The sequence below is a fragment of the Oryzias melastigma genome, linkage group LG6 (assembly GCF_002922805.2).
Source record: "Oryzias melastigma strain HK-1 linkage group LG6, ASM292280v2, whole genome shotgun sequence".
Taxonomy (NCBI): domain Eukaryota; kingdom Metazoa; phylum Chordata; class Actinopteri; order Beloniformes; family Adrianichthyidae; genus Oryzias; species Oryzias melastigma.
Window position 1 is genome coordinate 18,983,726 of NC_050517.1, and position 22,308 is coordinate 19,006,033.

General features: G+C 37.6%; 1 protein-coding gene across 5 annotated transcripts in view; it reads left to right on the plus strand.

The window, feature by feature from the left end:
• tln2b (talin 2b) overlaps positions 1-21,439 on the plus strand; it is a 95,355-nt gene extending 73,916 nt beyond the window's left edge. Inside the window, exons 35-58 of one of the 5 annotated variants that reach the window (XM_024281946.2) lie at positions 349-534; positions 660-800; positions 1,272-1,453; positions 2,283-2,415; positions 2,500-2,601; positions 2,695-2,865; positions 3,234-3,380; positions 5,494-5,595; positions 5,696-5,815; positions 6,448-6,594; positions 8,546-8,712; positions 9,181-9,364; positions 9,649-9,774; positions 12,550-12,666; positions 12,937-13,122; positions 13,523-13,630; positions 14,692-14,797; positions 15,438-15,443; positions 15,814-15,938; positions 19,090-19,215; positions 19,319-19,381; positions 19,462-19,644; positions 19,722-19,847; positions 21,031-21,439. In XM_024281946.2, coding sequence (XP_024137714.1) covers positions 349-534; positions 660-800; positions 1,272-1,453; positions 2,283-2,415; positions 2,500-2,601; positions 2,695-2,865; positions 3,234-3,380; positions 5,494-5,595; positions 5,696-5,815; positions 6,448-6,594; positions 8,546-8,712; positions 9,181-9,364; positions 9,649-9,774; positions 12,550-12,666; positions 12,937-13,122; positions 13,523-13,630; positions 14,692-14,797; positions 15,438-15,443; positions 15,814-15,938; positions 19,090-19,215; positions 19,319-19,381; positions 19,462-19,644; positions 19,722-19,847; positions 21,031-21,159 — 3,183 coding nt within the window. In that variant the 3' untranslated portion in view covers positions 21,160-21,439. The remainder of the gene's footprint in view (positions 1-348; positions 535-659; positions 801-1,271; positions 1,454-2,282; positions 2,416-2,499; positions 2,602-2,694; positions 2,866-3,233; positions 3,381-5,493; positions 5,596-5,695; positions 5,816-6,447; positions 6,595-8,545; positions 8,713-9,180; positions 9,365-9,648; positions 9,775-12,549; positions 12,667-12,936; positions 13,123-13,522; positions 13,631-14,691; positions 14,798-15,437; positions 15,444-15,813; positions 15,939-19,089; positions 19,216-19,318; positions 19,382-19,461; positions 19,645-19,721; positions 19,848-21,030) is intronic. The other 4 variants (XM_024281947.2, XM_024281949.2, XM_024281948.2 and 1 more) reach the window with 4 other exon arrangements.
• Positions 21,440-22,308: the final 869 nt, after the last annotated feature.

A 22,308-nucleotide genomic window follows, 5' to 3' on the forward strand; every position in this document is an offset into this window, starting at 1 on the left:
ACTCGGAGCTGCCAGAGTGGATGCAGCTTACTCTTATTTACATAAACACATATTTAATGACTGAAAATGCATTAAAAAGGAGACAAACTTGATGGATTCTGTGGGTCCAACATGCATTTTTTTTATTCTTAAAGAGCTTATTTATTAGGAATAATAGTTTCTGTTATTTTTTTGTGCCAAACCAAAAAGTATTACATTGGTTTTATTCTTTGTATCATAGTTTTTCTGTTCAAAAGATCTTTTTCAACATTTCATTTCAAATCAGTCCTATTGTCCGCGCTGCTACTGGCTGCACCTCACAACATAATGATTTACATTTTTTTGTCTTCTTTTCCTTTTGTTTGTCAGGTGTTGTCGGCAGCAACAATTGTAGCCAAACACACCTCAGCGCTGTGTAACGCCTGCCGCCTAGCTTCCTCCAAAACCTCCAACCCCGTGGCTAGGAGGCAGTTTGTCCAGTCCGCCAAAGAGGTTGCCAACACGACAGCCAACCTCGTCAAAACCATCAAGGTCAACTCCCCATCTGATCAAAACGTTGAGTGTAAATTTTTACAAAAATATTTTCTTCAAGTGTGGCGGTCCAGATGTGTATGTATAATCCCCTTTAGAGGCTAAGGTGAAGACGAGCAAATATTTATTCTTTACTTTACTCTTTAAAGGGTTTGGACGGGGATTTCTCCGAGGAGAACCGGAACAGGTGTCGTCTCGCTACAACTCCCCTGCTTGAGGCTGTCGAGAACTTGGCAACGTTTGCCAACAACCCTGAGTTTGCAAGCGCCCCCGCTCAGATCAGTAATGAGGTAATAATCCATTTTGAACACCAAGTTCTTCAAGTCTTTAAAGCAACTAATCTATTATGCAAAGTAAAGGTTCACCCTGTCCAAGTCAAGTTTCTTTTCTTTTGCTGTTTTTTTAATATTAATAGTAGGTTGAAGGTTTTAGCTGATCAGTCCTCTAAAAGCTTTATGGCTGTAATCTGATGGAGGGCAGTTTTTAATAGCACTTTAAGCGTAGCTGCTCTAATCTTCAGTTTGTTAATCTAATTATCAGGGGAGCTTTAGACTGATATCATGAAGACTAAAGGTGTTTCTTCCTGTGTCTGTGTAAAGCTACCTTTCTAATCTCATCCCTCCCCTTTGACTGCACCTTTGATCTCTCTGAGGTAGTCAAAGAATAACAACAACTCTGTCAGACCAGGATTTCTGGCTCCTGGCGGTTCAGAATGTATCTAGGCAGTGGGTCCACCAATACTAATCTTTTCATTTTCTCAGGGCTCAGCAGCGCAGGAGCCAATTGTTCGTTCAGCCCGCTCGATGCTCGACAGCTCAACTTACCTTATTGAAACGGCACGCTCACTGGTTCTCAACCCCAAAGATCCCCCCAGCTGGTCCATCCTAGCCGGCCACTCCAGGACAGTCTCCGACTCCATCAAGAGCCTTATCACCTCCATTAGGTTGGTTCGAATCCCACTTTCAATCACATCTATCTTTGCAGGATTACACTGAAGTATCACTGGGTTCAGATGCAGCTGGAGGAAATATTGTGTCTGAAACCAGGGGGGCTTTTTTTCCTGATATCTGTTTAGCTTCTGAGTAAATTGAAACTTTACTTTGTAGCTGCTGAGATCCCTGCTGCTTTGTATTAGATTAGTTAGTGCTACAAAACAATAATGGAATGATGAGACCGAATCCCAAACACATTTCACAGAGTGATGCTCCATCACTTCAACATCCGCACTACAGCAGCTACAACACTGAACAAATCCCATTTCATTTAAGCCTGAGTCATAGCTGGTATAGTTCAGCATTTAACAGGAAAATGTTCAAATTAAAGTTAAAAAAAAGGATATTCTTTAATGGTGGATGCAAACAGATCTGGCTGCACCGGGTGTTATAAATGTCAGCTGGTTGCCTGGTTACCTCCTGCTGATGACAGGACTCCAGGAAGCTGGTGCTCCTGGCAAGAAAAATTGGATTACAGATTAAACAAGCACATTTTAATCAGTAAGCTTGTTCTATTCTGGAAGGTGGATGTTTGATTTTGGGTTTTTTCTGTCTGTGTGTGTTTCAAAGCCATGTGAGCAGCTGTCCTTTCTTTCTAGTCCTTATGCTGCTCCAAACCCCTTGGCTCTGGGCTGCACATTCAGATGTAGAAATGAGAAATTGTTTTTAATGAACCCTGAAGAGAATATCTCACAATTCACACAATAGTTTCTTTAAATTTCTGCTTAATTTGCATGGGATTTCAACACTTAAATGCAAGTTTTCTTCTTGCCATGACAGAGACAAGGCGCCGGGGCAGAGGGAGTGCGATTATTCTATAGACAACATAAATAAATGCATTCGTGACATTGAACAAGCCTCCCTGGCGGCAGTCGGACAGACGCTTCCGTGCAGAGATGACATTTCCATGGAAGTGAGTGCAAGGTCTTCTTCAACTCCACTGTAGATTAAGTCGCGAGTTTTCAATTGTCTCTCTAACACTGTTATAAAATACCAGGCTCTTCAAGAGCAGCTGACGTCTTCTGTGCAAGAGATTGGTCACCTGATTGATCCCGTATCCACAGCGGCACGAGGGGAAGCTGCTCAGCTTGGACATAAGGTGCTTGCCTCACAATTTATGGGTTTACTTCATTTAATTATTTTAAGAGAACTTACCTCAAACTGATTTTTTTTTTTTGTTTTTAATTTCTAGGTGACTCAGCTAGCCAGTTACTTTGATCCACTTATTGTAGCTTCGGTTGGACTGGCCTCAAAGCTACAAGACCATCAACAGCAAATGACCATCCTGGACCAAACTAAGACCCTGTCGGAGTCTGCCCTGCAGATGCTCTATGCTGCCAAGGAAGGAGGAGGAAACCCAAAGGTATCTAAATAAACAGAATCAAAGACTTAATAAACCAGTTCTGGGTGGTTTTGTACTCTAGACAGTGGTAGTGTTCTTTATTTCTTACTAAATAACATTTTTTTTTGTCATATTCTCTCCTTTTTGTTTCTTGATTTTGTGTGGTTCTATTAGATTCACAATTGGATTTAATATCTATTTGTTTTTCAAGTTTCCATTTATTTATTTATTTATTTAATAACAATCACATAAAAAGTGAATTAAACTGGAACTTTTCTTTTTAAAATCAGAATTACTTTTTTAATTGTTCGAGGTCTAAACTTTCTTTTTTTTTTTTATTTCCTGTTTTCAAATTGCATATTGAATCAAAGTGTTGTTTGCACTTTTAGGCCTCTCACACGCATGACGCCATTTCTGAGGCCGCACAGCTGATGAAAGAAGCAGTGGACGACATCATGGTGACTCTGAACGAGGCGGCAAGTGAGGTCGGGATGGTTGGAGGCATGGTGGAGTCCATCGCTGAGTCTATGGGGAGGGTGAGTGTCTTTCTATAGAACAGGGGTTAAATACCCACCCAATGAAAACCCTGTTTTTGGTGTTTTTAGCTAGTTCTTGCAGCATTTTTTTTCATGATGGATGACATGTATATAAGAATTAGGGAGTATTTATGTATTCAAATTAGATCAGGAGCAGTCAAAGTTTTCTTGCTCTCCTTCAGTTCTGACTCGAAAGCAAATCGATTCATTAACATCTTAATTTTCCTTGTCTCAACTGGCATCTGGCTCAAAACTGTAGATAGCTCCAATATCGCTCAACATTTTTTTTCTTTTTGCAATGCTAATGTTAGCTTGGGGTTGTAAGGGGCTGTAAGCTAGTGGGAGAAAGTGTAAACAAGGGCATGCTGGGATATCATTGTAGGGTTACTTCCATACCACCACTTAGAGGTGAATTTCTGATAAACTCCTGTTGCTCTGCAAAAAATATGTCTTCAAAACGACACAAGTTTTTTTATATTATTTTGGCTAAAAAACGGCATGAACGTGATAAAAGACCACTAAGAACAATTTTACAATTAAACAAATATAGTTAGAGAGGGATTTTAAGAACTGAAATGTGTTGTTTTATGCTTCTGAAGGTAGAATCAGGCTCAAGAGGAGGAATGGTTTCAAAGTTAATGTTCTAAAGTGTTGTTCCGTATTTGTCCAGCAAGTAAATGAAATTCTTTGGCTAACTGGTTTTGGTCATTTTAACTACTTCTGGAAGGTACAAATACGGATTTTTTTTTTTTTTTAAATCTCGAGTTACATTTCTCAACTGATCTCTCCTTGACACCTGAACTTCTAAATTTTTACACATTCTAGCCCAAGTTTCTGTAACCTTTTAACACTAAAATACCCATTTGTGCAACAAAACCACCCTTCACCCTTGAAAAAAAATACAAAACTGTGTTTTTTTTTACCATTTAGGTATTAATACATAAACCGTAGCTTTTGAATATCTAAAATGATCCAATTACAACAATGATTTTTGAATTTTATGATGACAATTTTAGCTCATTTTCGTGAACTTTTGACCTTAGGACATACAAGTTATTTCCAAAATAAAACACTCATCATAAAACTGCAGCAGATTTACTTGATTTAAAGATGTAAGAAAGTCAAACTATTTATTATCATTACAGCTTGAGTCTACTTTGGTGCATCGTCATTCAGCCTTGAATGAATATAAACATGACAAACAGTGCATTACATTATTTTTAATCTATTTAACTAGACAACAAGACACTGTTGTGCATCTGAAGATAAAGAAATATGTGCTTTAAAGGTATTCTCATACTAAACAGCTCTGACAGTAGATTAAACACTTTACCATCAGTTTGCTGTTATCTGACGGGTGCACTTTGCATTTGATAAAGTACACAGTGCCTCTTGATTTATTGTAATGTCAGCAGTGTAAAAAAAAATAAAGAAAAAATACAACATTTGTTTTTTACTATTATGAGATCCTCTCAGTTTAAAAATGATTTATGAAACTTAACTAAAACAAATGAACTCTTAACTACATACCCATTATTTATACACATTTCTAGCTTTTTTTCTTTAACCCCTTCAGTATTTTTATTTCAATTCAAGTTTGAAATAAACACAAACCTTTGATCTGCTGCCAGTTTTAAAATGAATGTGTACACTGGTTCAACATTGAATAATATGACAGAGTATTAGGGCCACCATTATAATAAAAATAAATAATAAATACATTTATGAGAATAAAGTCGTAAAATTATGAAAAAAACGATATTGTAATTTTAAGGAAAAAAATGTAAATTTATAAGAAAAAAAGTCAAAACTTTATGAGAATAAACTTGTTGAATTACCAGTAAATGAGTCAGTATTTTACAATAATTAAGTCATCACTTCATAAGTTACAAGTTGAGAATGTTTGGGTTTAAAGCCTTACATTTATGAAGCAATAGTCTACGAACTTTATTTTTGTAAAATTATAGCATTTTTATTATAATACTACAACTTGTGTACATAGATTTTTTATGATGGCCCTAATACTCTGTTGCAGAATAAAGACTGTAAAGTTGCTTAGTTAAGTTTTACTAAATCAAAAATGTTTTACAATAATGGAAGTTGATCCTCACAGCTGGATGAAGGATCACCTCCTGAACCTGAAGGATCCTTTGTGGATTACCAGACCACCATGGTGAAGTTCTCCAAAGCCATCGCTATAACTGCACAGGAGATGGTGAATTCCGCACTTTTCTCTTCAATTTCAATTAAGCTGTAATACGTTTTTCACAGATAACAGCATGTTCCTACAAACAAAAGTGTCTGTTTGCACCTAGATGACCAAGTCCGTAACCTGCCCTGAAGAACTCTGCGGCCTCGCCTCTCAAGTGACCGTGGACTACGCTCAGCTTGCACACCAGGGACGCCTGGCTGCAGCCACTGCAGAACCTGAAGAAGTAATCCTCCATCATGTCTGTAGAAGAGGGGCGAGGGGAGGGTGGGGAGGGGTGTTTTCTCATTAAAGATTCAATTTAGCTTTGCTGTTCGTCCAACTGTCACAGTGAAATGTTAGACAGAAGCGTCAGCCCTTCCACTGTGTACACCAAGCTGCTTCTGGATGGATCCAGTCACACAGGGATGAGAGCAGATGTTTGATGTCACACTCCTTCCTCAAGACTACACCCACAGTGTGAGATCAAACACAAAGCCTCCATCCAGAATCCATTTTTCACTGACACCGCCGTCTTTTAGAGCTCTTCAGTGTCATCCGGAGGACAGCAGTGGGCACAAATATTAAACTAACAAACACACAGCTTTTTTTTGTTTATTACACACCACCAGAAATCCTGTTGGTTACCATGGGGACGTTGTGCTTCCAACAGTCTAAAAGCCTATAGTTCTGGTTGTAATAAGAACCACCCACGACTTTCCGTCGGGAAATTAAAGGTGTAGTGCCATCATTTCCTCTTTGAGGGTACTTCAAATCTTTTTTTTCATCCTTCTGGAAGATGCTCAACGTCAGAATGAGATAAACACAATCTTTATAGCATAGTGATTTGACCAGATTACACCTCTTTCCTGCTTTCAGGTCGCTTTTCAGATAAGGACACGGGTGCAAGAACTGGGTCATGGCTGCATCTACCTAGTCCAGAAAGCTGGAGCTCTGCAGCTCAGCCCCACTGACAGCTTCTCCAAGAGGGAGCTGATCGAGTGTGCTCGATCCGTCACAGAAAAGGTCAGCGGTAACTTTAGCAAATAAAAGCAACATTTGACTGTGTTGAACTTTCAGGGTCTCTTAATTTACCACCTTAACTTGACATCTGTTATAAGAAAGACCAAAAATATTCTATTCCATCACCAGTGTCTTGCAAAAACTATTATTGCTTTTACCTACATTTATGTATAAGGTTTATGTCTATTTATTTTTTATAATAAGATTTTTATATTTCACGTGTACATAAATATAATGCAACCTTTAACACAGGCAAAAATATCTCAAAAATGTATTTAGTAAAGGTGAAATTTGTTTTTTTTAAGGTTTTGGAGGGAAAAACAAGTCTACATTTTTAAATCTTCACTTCAAAGTCAAATAAATTATGTCTTTTGTGTCTCTATTTAAAATAAGTGATTAAATAATAGGTTAATTTAAGGCCTAAGATGGTCTCAAAATGCAAACCAATCAAAATGAGGTAAATCAGTTGATGGAATCAATCAAATTCTATCCAACAAGGACAAATTTTGATAGTCCAACTGAGTAAAAAATAGATAAAACTGAATAATATTCCATGTAGTTTCCTGCACAAAAGTCTGTATTTGTAGAAAGCTCCCTCTATCAAGGAAAAAAAAACAAATCCAGATTTATCTGTTTTGTCATGAAGGTTTTATCACTGAACTAATCTGTAAACTTTGTCCTTGTTTAAATTTCTATATATACAACATCCGTTCTCACTTTGCCTCGACGTTTGCAAAGAAGTCCCCGCACCACCACTAGTATATCAGTATACAGGCTCCTCCTGTCAACACAGGAGAGGTGTGTGATTTCTCAAGCACCAGAGAAAATCACACAGTTTAATTTTGGAGATCTGGAGGTCTCTGAGTTTAAAATAACTGTTGTGTTTTTAAATAAGAGCTCATCTGAGGTCGTCTGTCCCTCCTCGACAATCTTACATCCACCAGTGTTCCATACATGTCATGGAAAAACAGTTAAATTCAGCCGTAATAACACTTTTTTTATTGTTTCGACACATCATTTATATTGAAATTTCTATAGTGACTCACAAAGCCTGAGGCCGTCCTAAAACTTTCGTTCGCATCTGTATTATTAGCTTTTATGTAGAATTTCTTAGAATGTCAGTTTAATATGTATTATTTTTTAAGGTTGGAACCATAACATGATATTGTTCCATTTATGAGGGCACACTCACCTTCACACTGTGCAGTTAGCAGAAATACTGTGTTTTATGCTGTGACAATAGAAGCCTTTAGGCATGCAGCTGCATAATTCCTCAGCAGTAAAGCAGTGGTGTGATTTAAGGCAGAAATAAAGATGGTTTTATGTGTTTTTGATACATGAAGGTCGTGTGTTGGGAAATGTTACTCTTCAGGGTTTACTTTTTGTTTGAGCGGAGTGATTAAATTTAACTTAAATTGAGTATGTCCACTTATTTTGGCATCTTTCCAGTCTTTTTTTAGGACCACTTTCCTTATTTAAATCCAGAATCATACAAATTTTCACCATAAGAATGTCAAAAGTTTGATAACCTCTACATGCAGTTTAAATGTTAGCAACAAAGGATCCAAATGTAAAGGGCTTTCAAAATATTGTGTTAATCGCAATTAATTTTTTTTGTATTATTATTTGTTCAAGACTGAAAAAAAAAAATATTCCCCCTCGGTGGTGTCTAAGTAAAGGTTGTAAGTCTTTTATAATTAAAAATAATGTAATGAAGCCATCTTTTTAGTTTTAGTTTGGTCTGTTACTGCGCCAGAATATCCCAAACCTAAATAAAATACCTCAAAATAAGGCTTTTAACAGCAATTATTAGGCTAAAAATCATTAAAATTAAAATTGAATAATTAGATTAATTACAGGTCACATTCAATTAATTGCACAAAAAAATGTATTGCATCCCAACACTGCAAATGTGTATTTTCCTCTACTTCAGTGCAATGTTTTCTCCTTTCAGGTCTCCTTGGTATTATCAGCTCTGCAAGCGGGAAACAAAGGCACTCAGGCTTGCATCACGGCCGCCAGCGCCGTTTCTGGAATTATTGCTGACCTGGACACCACCATCATGTTCGCCTCTGCTGGAACGCTGAACCCTGAGAATGAGGAGTCTTTTGCAGACCACAGGTGCAGCAACCTCGGCACAGAGAGGACAAACCATCGAGACACTGGTGTTACATAACAACTTATTTTAAAAAACTGTTTTCTCTGATAAAATGAGCTCTTTTCAGTTCAAATTAAGTCGACAGCAAACTGTAATGATGAGCGATTTTTAGCCCAAGCTGCAGTAAACATGCAAGACTGAAATAAAATGTAATCTTTCTGAAGGTTTAAATAATCCTCCTTTTTTTGGATCTTTTTTTAACCACAATATCTGCAGTGGGACTGAGCTCTACATTCAACCCTCTGCATCACCAACAAAGCCAGTTTGGCAATAAACAAACAACAAGGAGATGCATGCCACATCATGAATGTACATTTTTAAACTGTTTGCACCACAAAAAAAGCATGTTGCTCAGAAACAAAGCAGCAGCTTTCCTTCATACTGCTGGTGACTGTGGAGCAGATTGTCAGACAATGTGTCTCTCCCCTCAGGGAAAGCATCTTGAAGACAGCCAAGACTCTGGTGGAAGACACCAAGTTGCTGGTTGCCGGAGCTGCGTCCACCCAAGAGAAGTTGGCTCAGGCTGCCCACTCTTCAGCCAAAACTATAACTCAGCTCACTGAGGTCGTCAAACTGGGAGCCACTAGCATGGGCTCAGAGGACCCTGAAACACAGGTGATAACATTTGAGTATGTCCTTCTGTTGCAGATTTATAGGAATTCAAAAGTTAAAAAAAGCATTTATTTTAACTATGATTCTAGTCTTGTTGCATTCCAGACGGATTATCCTTAATAGTCCAGTTTCTCTCTCTTATTCCCTTAAGTGCAGCATCTGTGTCTCTTTCAGCATTAAATCTGAGGGATCATGAAAGCTGGTTATGATAAGAGCTAAATCCTCCCTCTTGGGTGAAACTGATAAGAGCTGTACCCTTTGTTTTGTAACAAAATCTCTCACCCCAGGTGGTTCTGATAAATGCTGTGCGGGATGTGGCCAAGGCACTGGCCGAGCTCATTGGTGCCACCAAGTGTGCCGCCGGGAAACCGCCTGATGACCCCTCCATGTATCAACTGAAAGGTGCTGCTAAGGTAAAAAAAAAAAAACCTTAAAACACATTTTTGTCAACCGATTTACCTTCTGGTTGATTTTCTCTTTTAACAGGAGAATTCCACTGTAGATATTTCATCTGAAAATATTATTTTGATAGTATCACATCCACTTTTAAAATTCTATTTAAAAGTGTTTCTAGCAGTCTTTTAATTATGATTATGTCATTTTTAGCCAAAATCAAAAATCTCATTGACTTGGTGCAACCCCGCCCCCTTTCCCCCTCCCCATTGCTCAGAGCAGGGAGCTTAAGACCCTCCCAGAGTATATTTTCTGCATCACAAATTAGCATCTTTTCATCTGCTGATTCTCAACAATTTGAATAAAGAAACTCTCAAAAACACAATTTTAAGCTTAATTTTCTTTATATATGTCATCCAAAAACATGTCAAAAACACAATTTTAATGAACTTTAATGCATTTGGTTGTACTCTCAAAAATGCTTTAATCAGGGGTGCAGAAAGTCTTTGCTTAATGTCAGCAAGACTAAAACTCCCTTATATCCCATACTTTTGATTTTCAAAAGATGTAATGTACTTTTCTTAGAAATATTGCATTAGAAAAAACATCTGCTGAAACTGCAAAGAATTATATCAGCAAAGTATAACCCAGAAATTCAGTTAAAAGGCAAAAAACCCATATTGCAGTATCATCTTTAAATCTCTAGACAGCTTTCTACCGATCCTTTTTGCTTGTCTTGCATCATTCTCTGTCTTACACAAGCAGTATTGGCAACGTCTCTTCCAATTTGATGTGACCACAACTAAAAGCTTTGATGTTTGGCTGGGTGTTTTTTTAATTGCCTCACCGTTCAAAAGGTGGGACCTCCAGTCTTCTCCCTGCATAGAATCACAGACGGGCAGGAGTGGATTTGTAAGCAATGAAGACTGGAGATATGTATTGATTTTCAGCTTCAGGCAGCTATTGTTGCACATTATTAAGACATTAAGTGTGTTTATATTTAGGCTAAAAGAACTGTGTTTGAATTGAGCACATCCTCCCAACCACACTTTCTTTACTAAAGGAGATATGTCTACGCTGTTAGAAAAGGTTGAGACAAATATACACTTGTTTTCAGCAGATTTCTGACCATTTAAAACAACCATTTAATACCCACTCTTAACTGTGTTTTTAACATGCTCTTGTAACATTTTTCTCAAATTTTTCAAATGGTTGTAAATCAGGAGCAGATTAAAAAAAATGTCATTGGAAAAATGTTATAGCTGTGACATAAGTTGTACAATCGGCAGGCCATAAGCTCCATTCTGATGCATTCACTTGTAGACAAATAGATCCATGTACGTCTTTGTTTTCCTCATCTTAGTTGGCATCTGGCTCAAAACTGTACAGCTGGATAGCTTCAGTATTGCTCGCCACCTCTGTTGCACCGTTCATGTTATGTTGGGGATGTAGGGGACAGTAAGCTAGCGGGAGAGAGTGTTGGGAAATGGGGCCGGGCTTACTTCCCACCAACAGTCCCTCCCACAACTTTGAATTGTGGGTGAATTTCTAATGAACTACTGTTCTAGAAAATACTTCTTTTTTTAATTTCCCCTAATATTCATAATTAATTTAAAACTAGCAACACTTTGAAAATAGATCAAAAGATGATCAGACTGAGACTTTAAGTTAGAAGGAAAACTGTGACACAATCATACTTAGAAAACACCTCTTGATGCCACATAACATAAAAAATGTAAAAGAAAATCATGATAGGTCGTCTTTAAAACACTCAAGGGGAGATTTTGTTAGAGCTTTGGAGTTATCTGCATTTTTTCATATTTCTATATATTTTTGTTATATTTCTGCTAATCATATATCCCAATTGACATATTCTTTACATAGTCTGCATATTTTAGACAAAAAAATAAATCTTGTGAGAGTTCCTAAATCTGGCAGATAAAGATCCAGACTAAATGCAGAGAAAAGTTCAAAAACACCGTCATAATGTGACAAAACCCTGTCATTAAACAATAATAAAAACCCTCACCTTCAGGATCTTAGTTGTAGAACTTGGTTCTGATTGTGATCTAGGTCAAGATACAATACAGTTCTGGGTTATGCATGTAGTTTGTGACAAATCACTCGTATCACAGCATTTAATTGTTACAGAAAAAATGTCAAGGAACATGTTTGCTGGGATTAAGATGTGTTTCAACATCCTTGTGCATTAGAGCTTTTAAATCTACAAGTAACATTTTCATTGGATTTTCAAATTTAGTGCAAAGGTTCTAGTTTGATGGATATTCTCAGTCTCAGTGTTCCATCTTTGTTACATAACAGCCACGCTGACCACCACATTTACTTGCTGTTGCACTGGAATTCCTTTGTTGTTGAAAGCGGAGCAAAGGCCACCCATGAAAGTGCTCAAGTTGACAGATTGTTTCTGGTTACAACAGATGGTGACCCAGAAATGGGACACCCTGAAACCCCAATCCGATTGTGTTTCTAAAATTCCAAATTAAACAATTTTGTTCATAGCAGAACATACCAAAATAACCCAGTGATTCTCCTTTACCCCGAGTTTCTAAATAAAGTGATTTACCAACAAAAAAAAACAAACAAGTGAATGGCTTTCAAATGCATCTCAGCATCTTCTTTTGTTTCTGCAGCTCTGCAGTCATTGCATTGTGGAAATCTCTCAGTGGGAAAGCACATTTTATTTTTGTGTACTAAAATCCTTCTTCCAAAGAGAAGGAGGCTCTCCATCTCCTGATGTGAGCAAGCAGTCTCATTGTTTTGTCCTTATCTGACAGGTCATGGTGACCAATGTGACGTCTCTTCTAAAAACAGTGAAGGCAGTAGAGGATGAAGCCACTCGTGGGACAAGGGCACTGGAGGCCACTATTGAGTACATCAAGCAAGAACTGACAGTAAGAGCGCCTGACAGGCCGAGCTTCCTCTTCCTCATCTTTTTTTAAATGACGAGAAACAGCCTCCATCCAAAAGTGACGTAAAACAGGGTCAGAAATGACTGTTTCAATTATTCTAAAAATATCAGTTTTCTTCTTTTGTCTCACATTATGCAAGTCTCCCAAAGACCTTGTAAGAGTTGCATAAAAGCCAGTTTTCAGTTTTATTATGAACACTTTTTTATTTTTTTTCTTTGAGTTTCCCATATAATTCTGTCCTAATCACGTCAGGTTTTCCAGTGCAAAGACGTCCCAGAGAAGTCCACCTCACCTGAGGAGTTCATTCGCATGACAAAGGGCATCACCGTAGCAACCGCCAAGGCTGTGGCAGCAGGCAACTCCGCTCAGCAGGAGGATGTCATCGCCACCGCTAACCTTAGCCGCAAAGCCATCTCTGATATGCTGACTACCTGCAAGGTGATAATCCAGTCTGCCCTGCCAGGACGGGCCTCACACAGCAGACGCAGGCTGCCGGGACGGGAACATATGAGCCCTTCCTGTTGGGAGGAGATTATACGGAGTCTAGTCTATTTTGCGACTGCTCCTGCAGGTTATGACTCAGTCACTTTGTCAAAGTCGTGCAGAGAGGCATCAGTTATGGTGTCCTTCAACGCCCGCAGAGCACTTGTAGCAAGACAAAAATAGAAGGATGCTTAGGCAACAGAGGTGATGTTTCAGAAAACATGAAATGACTGGAGATACAATTTAACTTTTGTAATTCCCAGTTTATATGATATAATAAATGAAAGCTGTTCCCTCACATTTGACAACAAATCTCTCTGTATTTAACATTTATGCTTCACTTTTGACTGTACAGCAAGCTGCACACCATCCTGAAGTGGGAGAAGAGCTGAGGAGCAAAGCTTTGCAGTTCAGCTCTGAGTGCACCAACGGATACGTCAAGCTTCTGGAGCAAGTCCTGCAGGTTCGAGTCGTACAATCTCATAATCAAGGGCTAAAAGTAAAATATTTGCTGTAGTGTTGTACAGTTTTATATCAAACTTTGCTCATGTTCAATATATGTGTATTTTTGGTGGAGATTAATAGACCACCAAAATAAACTTTAATGATAGGAAGCTAAAAATGCACTTTTGAAATATTTCCCCACCTTTCTTTAAATAGATGAGATAAAATGTGCTTCTAAAGGTGTGTAACCGCATGATGCTTGTATTCAAAATTATAGATAATAAGTTATATTGATATATAACACTGTCAGATAACTATTATTTGTGTATGTGGGACATTTTTTTTGCCAAACCCAACTAAATCTGCCTTTTAAAGGATCTTCTGTCTTTGAATAGAATTCAAAGATGTCTTTAAAAAGAAAAAAAAAAACAAGTGGCCAGAGAGGAAAACCTCAAAAGTAACTGAATATTACCTGAAAGCGGTCATGTGTATTTCTTTCAAACATCTGTCATTTGCAGTGAGTTTTTTTGTAGATAATATTATCAAAAAAGAGTAAGTTATAATAATACTTTCAGTTTTTGCTAAAAGAAACATGTCACACTAAAGGCAAATCATTCAAATGCATAAAATGGAATTGAAATCAAGATTTTACAAGTAGGAACATCCAAATGATCATAATGAAATATTGAAGGTAACATAATGTTTGTGTTTAAACAAAAATACATTTTGTCTTCACTAACTATTACTATTGCTGTATGTCTACATTTTAACATAATCCAAAGATGATTTTTTGAGAAAAGGGGAAAAGGAAAAGTTAAATTAACTCAGCTGCAAAGGCTTTAATAAACTCCTACTAAAGCACTATTGATTAAACCAAAACATTGATTAGAACTGTTTTATTATTTAAATTTTCTTTTTTGAAGAGGAGTTCTTTAAGAGTACATGATCAACATTTTTTCCAATAACAATTCAGCTGTAAGACTTGTGACTTGTAGCAAAGTTTGGCACAAAGTAACCCTTTTTCTTTTTGTGTCTTTGTGTTTACATGTGTTGACCATGTGATGCCCCTTGTGTTTTCAGGTGTTGCAGAGGCCCACGCCGGAGCAGAAGCAGCAGCTGGCTGTGCACTCAAAACACGTGGCGGCGAGTGTTACAGAGCTCATTCAGACAGCTGAGGCCATGAAAGGTGCACACACACACATTCACCTGATACCACAAAACACACTAACAAGACTTAAAGACCTCACTCACTATCAGAAAATCTGTTTAATTTTCATAAGTGTGGCACTTATTGATATCTTATATTCATACGTTTTATGGAAGCCTGTGTGCCATTTAAATATTTTTGGCGTGAGATATTAGTTTCACCACAAATGTTGGACGTTTCTATTCTTGAAAGCCCAGAAATTGAAAATTTGGCGAGGCTGAAAACATTGGGTTGGAAGGGAATTCCCTGGAAGAGCCAAATCGGTGGTGAAGGAAACAAATGGAATCCAATCATCTTCCTCCTGAGCATACATATTATAGTCCTAGTAGCATCAAAACATGATTGATTTGTTAAAAACGAGACATCCTAAAAATTCATTCAGAATTTTAGAGAAGTACTAAAGTAAATGTCTGATCTGAGCTGCATATTACATCCAGACAAAACCATTTTTTGTCCCACATACTGCAGGACTGCATCTGACAGGGATAATAGATTGTATTTGGATGAGAATTAGATTTCCGTGAACAGTCTGAGACACAACGGGGCTATCCACTTCACCTCTTTAATGTCCCATTTGTTCTCTATTTCTCTCCCCTCTCTTATTTCCCTGCTGCCTCAGATGGAGGTAAGTGGTATATGGTGTGTTTGGTTCCCTCAGATCACCTTTCATCTGAGTCATAAGGGGGTAGAGGGTAGACAGCTTGGGGTGGGGAGTGCAGAAGAGATTTCCCCAGGGATCACCATAATCTATGAAAACATCAGCCCATCTGCTTTCCTGAGCTGTCCCCAAATATTTCATGAACGTTTGAAAACCTGCAAGAAGGCAACAATCCATCAAATGTCAATTTTATTCACAGTAGCTTCAGTTAATCTCATGGAATTTGAGGCATTCTTCAAAAAAATATTATTGCATGAATTAAAACAAACTTTATTTGCTTTTTTTATTGTGAATCATCTCTGTTTCACTAATCGATGTCCACCGCTACACTCCGCAGGATCAGAATGCGTGGACCCCGAGGACCCCAACGTCATCGCTGAAAACGAGCTTTTCGGCGCCGCAGCATCCATTGAAGCTGCGGCCAAGAAACTGGAGCAGCTCAAGCCCAGGGCCAAGCCCAAGGTAACAAGTGCCCCACTCAACCCTTTTCCGCCCACATAAACCCACTCACAGCCTTCTGCCATTAATCAGCCCGGAGATGATGTGGAGTGTAGGTAGGAAAAGGTGACACCGACTTTGAAGTGGAGTCATCTTTTTTTAGGAACCGAGCTTCCAGCGTTATATTGTGAAAATCAGGAGAGATTCTCTGCTGTCGATTCACAGAGAGCACAGAACTTTCTTCAAAGCTGCTCTTTGACATTATTTTGAGTTTTGGGGTCATCAAGCGTATGTGTGATAAGGTGTTCTGAGGAAAACACTCTCCTTGCTTTGTTTCACTTCAGTCTGCCCCTCTTCTGACCTATCCTTACCTCACAATAACAGCACTAACGAAAACATTTTGACACATATTTATCAGGTGATAAACGTTGCTTTTTGAAAGCTTCTTTTTTTCTATGTGTTGGGTACATAATTGCCTGCACGCTGCATGAAAAAGTGTTGTTTGTTTATCTGTCTGTCTGTAGAGACCAGATAGTTTTTCATCATCTTCTCGTAATTTTCCCTGTTTCTGTCCTTCCTTCCTCCTGTAAATGTGATTTCCGTCCTCTCCGAGTGTTTATTTAAAAGAGCATATATTTAGGTTGTCCTACATTTAAAAAAGATGATATGAAAGCTGCGCCTCGTGCTATTATTCCACAGCCACAGACGGTGTTTATGAGGATTTTGTGTGTATGAAAGCGGATTAGTGGTAAAAAAAAAGGCTTTTTTTATCCAGAGGTAATGGCTCCCTCTAGTGTTGGAACTGTCTTCCAATAAAGCCTATTTATTGAGAGCAGGGGGTAAATCTGGGATTACTCTTTTGGGGAGGGGGGTTTAACCCCTTCCTTAAATACGTTTATAGGTGGTGAAACATTGTAGTTTATAAAAAGCTTTCATAAAGTTCATTAAATTAACTGCAAAAATCAAGATTTTGTTTTAATCTGTAGCCCTACAATTATCTCTTGGAGTTTTTGTATCTCTTAATCAAGTCTAAATATGTCCTTTTCCTTCACTTTTTACACTGAGAATAACAGACTTACACTAAAACAGGGGCCTTTTTACACCTGTAAAAACACAAGGAAATTCTACTAGAAGCACACAAAACATTAAAAAAAGCAATATATTCATGTGCAGTTAGGCTAATGCAGAATTTATCATACACTTTCTTCACCCTCACCTGTTTCATCCTCTTTTTGTATTTTAGCCATCCATTTTTAATAACATCAAAAATATAAATATATTTTCCTATTCTTGCATAATACATCGTATGTTATGTTGTCAAAAGCTATCTTACTTTCTAGCCTAGAACTGATACTCCTTTTTAATAAAAATAAAAAATATCCGTCTGAGAATAGGTTTATCATTAAAATATTTTACATTATCCTTTATATTTTTAAAATAAGTAATTCCCCTTTTTTAATAGTCAAATTGGACCAAGTTTACATAAAAAAAGCTGTCACATTGGTGTCACATTTATTTAAGGAAGCAGCTGAATCTATTGAAAAGTAAAATAAAAAAATTAAAACTTACTGTGAGCTAACAATTGAAGTTCGTAATACTTGTGTAAATAAAAAAATAATGTTAGTACATTAAAATAACTACACTTAGATTTAGTTGCAAATGTTAGTCCACCCTATTATGATTAAAATAAAACATTAACTTCAATAGTTTCTGTTTGAAAAGTTAACAGAGCAAACAACTAAACTCAAATTGACAGATCCACCAATCAGAGAAGCAGCTGATTTATACATTGTTTTAATGTAGTTTAATTGTTGTATTTGTGAAAGCAAGCCCATATGATCAAAAGTTAAAAAAAAGTCTCTTTAATTTCACTTTATTTGAAATTCACTAAATGTACTCTGAAATCCCCCTTCATGGGGAGGCAATTCTTTTTTTCTAGGCACAAGGAAATATTATCTTTTTCTAAAAGTATTTTTTATTATTAAAATTATGTTACAAATAAATAGAAAATCTAACGTTGTTTTTTTTCTCAAGTTCTCAAGCCAAAGGGTCTCATTTTAACCCTGCTGTATGTTAACTTCTCCATCAAAAATCTAAACATTTTATTTTATTTCCTGAAAAACATTAAGACTGATGTTAGTTTATTTTTTTATTCCTTCCATGACAGATGAGCGTCCTCCTTTTCCTTCTTACTTCTTCTCCTCTTTGCTCCTGCATCCTTCTAACCCTTTACAAGGGGGAGGAGTCTCCTGCTCCTAGCATGCTCTCCTGCCCCCAAAATACCCCAAGTCATTGTAGAACTGGAAGCCTTCTCTGCAGGGCTCTGTCTGATATGTTTGATATATTAGGTTGTTATTCAGTCCAACTATATATCAAACATATTCCTACAGTGTCCCGCCCTGTCTCCAGCCTTGTGTGCCTTTTGTGTTCATGCAGGACTGCGGTCAATCCCATGCAATTGACTGCAGATGCAGAGATGGGCGTTTGTTCAGTGTCCCTGCTCTAATGTCCCCCGATCTTCATACTGCCTTTAAGTCCATTTGCAAGGAAAGGAAACATTGTAGTCATGCTGCAACTGCTGAGCCTTCAAATCAGTCATTTCTAGTTTGAGATTTCAGAACTTCAAGTAGTCTCTTCATGTTATAGTTGCCTGTTTTTTTTTTCTTTTACCTGTTTGAGAGACATATTTGTTGAACTGGACTTAATAAAATGCCAACATGCAGACGCCATTTTATCAGACAAAAAAAAGAGACATTTTTTTTAACTTATGCACGCTTTACTACTGTAACACATTGATGAATCTAGCATATTAGCACAACATATTAGCTCCGGTGTTAAAGAGTTAACTAAATTCTTTATATCACTTTAAACTAATGAATCCATTGAATTCTGTGTCTCTTTGGAACAGTTCTATCAAATCTGGCGTAAGACTGAGAACCGTTTCTTCTTCTGTGATGATATCAGTAGCAAATACTGACACACACACCTACACTGCCCTCTAGTGGTTGTTGCCATTTCTTTCTATAAAATTACAAAACCGCGACTTATACTCCAAAAAATACACTTAATAACTTGATTATGTGGGTCATGTCTTCTCTATTAAGATTTTACTCTTCTAGTGTTCTAGCTTCTTTCTTAGTTACAGGACCGATTTAACATTTGGGTTTTCCTCCAGCAGGCAGATGAGACGCTGGACTTTGAGGAGCAGATCCTAGAAGCAGCCAAGTCCATCGCTGCAGCCACCAGCGCTCTTGTCAAATCAGCGTCCGCTGCTCAAAGAGAGCTGGTGGCGCAAGGAAAGGTCAGTCCGTGCATTTCTGGACGTTATAGCACGCTCATATACTTTTTACTGATAATGCAAATGAAATATATGATTATTTTTTTCCCCTAACCCGCTTTCTAAGGTGGGCTCCAATCTGGCCAATGCGGTTGACGATGGCCAGTGGTCACAGGGACTCATATCAGCCGTAAGTTGCTTCACTTGAAAACCACTTGTGGTTAAGCAAGAAGCCATCTTATCTGAAGATTGGGTGATTGTTTGCTGTAGGCACGAATGGTCGCAGCCGCCACCAGTAACTTGTGCGAGGCAGCGAACGCCTCAGTACAGGGCCACGCCAGTGAAGAGAAGCTCATCTCCTCAGCCAAGCAGGTGGCCGCCTCCACGGCTCAGCTCCTGGTGGCCTGCAAGGTGAAGGCAGATCACGATTCTGAAGCCATGAGGAGACTTCAGGTACTGCTCTGTTGTCAGTAAGAACCAAAGCTTCTGTAGATCATAAAAGGGCTCACTGTGAGAATATCTTCTCAAAGGCTGCCGGCAATGCCGTGAAGCGAGCTTCAGACAATCTGGTTAAGGCAGCTCAGAAAGCAGCATTCGACAAGGCGGAGGACGACAGCGTTGTGGTAAAGACCAAGTTTGTTGGAGGGATTGCTCAGGTGAGACCGTCTTTCTGATAAATCTGTTTTGCAAATGTCGCTATGTTTAATGCGTTGCCCTTTTCACAGAGTTTTTGAGTATCTATTGCTCACACTGTAAAATGTCACAAACTCTTTTGTAAACTTCAGCACATAAACTTCCCGTCAGGCTGTTTACAAGCCTTGTTAGACTTAAAGTCCCACTGAAGCTATATTGTTTTCTGTTGTAAAAGCGTTTCCAGTGGTCTTTTAATTATGATTATGGAGTTTTTAGCCAAAATGTTTTAAAAAAAAATGTGTTTTTCAAGATATAGAAATTTGGCTCTGAGTTGTGGACTCTTAGCACAGAAGTTAGTCTTTGCTAATTTCCCATCAGCCCTTTGTTTGCACTCTTTCCTGCTATCTTATAGCACCTCACAAGCCAGAGTTGACATTAGCATAACAAAAAAAAAAAATGTTGAGCAATTTTAAAGCTATCCAGCCGTACAAATTTTGTCCAAATTGCAGCTCAGACGAGGAAAATGCTACAAAAACATGTTTAAAACACAATTTTCATTGGAGTGGGTCTTTAAGCAGCGTAAAAAAGTTACGTTTTTAGAAAAAAAATCAACTTGTCTTTCTGACATGATTATTTTCTTCATTTTTAAAAGAAAGGCAATTATGTAAAATAAATTCTTTCTTTTTGTTTTTTTAAATAATTATTTGTTCTTGTTTTATTTTAACACATTCTCCCTCCCAACTGGTCATATATGAGCGGTCTCTCTACGCGTCACTTTTTGACGTTTTGGATGTCCCCAAAACTTGTCGTTTTTCGACGTGCTGCCTCAAAAAATACACTCAAGTAAAAACACAAACAGCACAATTTCCAATTTTAACGAGTTTCTGACAAAACACTTAAAAAAAAAGGCTTCTTCAATATTTTTAGAGAAAAATAGTTTCTTAGCATCAGCTCAACTGTGGTTCTATTTTGTGGTTACAAGAAGAAAAAGCTGCCCTGCCTTCCGTTTGCCTCTGAGGTTCCTCCACTGAGTATATTCTTCCAGCAGGAGGCTGCAGAGCTCTGGCTGAGATGAAGCTGTACATTTGGCTCCTGCTCATGTTCTCTTATTTGCTTGGAGTTAAGCTGTACAGACGTGAGCTAAGGCGTTTTAATATGAAACACTTTGAGGCGCGTTTACAGCCGGCTTCACTTAATCTTCCGCAGATTATTGCAGCCCAGGAGGAGATGCTGAGGAAGGAGCGGGAGCTGGAGGAAGCCAGGAAGAAGCTGGCTCAGATCCGGCAGCAGCAATACAAGTTCCTTCCCACTGAACTGAGGGAAGACGAGGGCTGACTGACTGACTTTGAAGATGTATGCAGATGTGCAGATGGGACCCTCTCGCCAGTGAAAGGCTTTGCCGATGTGCGATTTTGGCTACTTCATACTGGCAGAACAAAAGACTCTACAGCACTTGAAATAGGCTTGTTTGCTGAGGAAAACAAGTGCCTGTGTTCTGTAATGTATTCGTATGGGTGTGTGTTTACATGTGTGTGATGTGTGTGTGTCTGTTAGTGAATGGTGCTGACATTCAGACCTAGATATGAAGAAAGCTGATATTGTGAGCAAACTTAAACAATCGGTCCAAGCTCTGTGACACATACATTTTTTTGCTTTAATGGTATTAATACGTCATGATTATATCTGACTGTTACAATCATGAGTCAAAGATTTACTCTTTAGTCACTGAATGTTGAACTGGTGATGGACTTATAATAGTCCTGCATCTAAGGGTCCACAGTTTGTGTTTTAAATGTGAAGAATTGTTTAGAAAATGAAGGCAAATTTTTAAAAAATCTGTTTTTTTTTATTTCACCACTGGCTTGCATGCATCCTCATCTTAAAATATTTGTGTGAAAATTAAAGTCCACTTGAAGCTTAATGTATCAGGACACAAAACAATGTAATCTTGTCCTTATCAAGTCCATAGGTGAGGTCAGATAAAAGGCAATACGTAACATTTCATTTACTTTACAGAACATCAGAATCCATATTTAAAACAATATAAATAATTACATAAATCTTAATATTTAAAACTCAGATTCTTCACTGAAAGAAGAGACGTTTTGTAATTTGTTACATTTAAAATTATTAGTTTTCATCAAATTAAAATCTGGAGTTGTTGTTATGGGGTCAAATCAGGATCTGTTTAATGTGAATGAAAAAACCAGATGGAAAATTTGAAAAAAAAAATGGAAAGCAGTTTTAAACTTGAAAATAGATATTGTAAACTTGAAGGAATACAATTGATAATAAATATATATATATATATATATATATGTTGAAAACTTGAATTAGAAAACTTGAAATTTGAAATAAAAAAAGTAAATTTGATACTTAAAAAAGAAAAAAAACTAAAACTGTTAACAATTTAAAAAATGTCTATTTGTACTTTCAACTTTCCTTTTTTCATTTCTCATTCTTTGCTCTCTGTTCTCAGTTTCA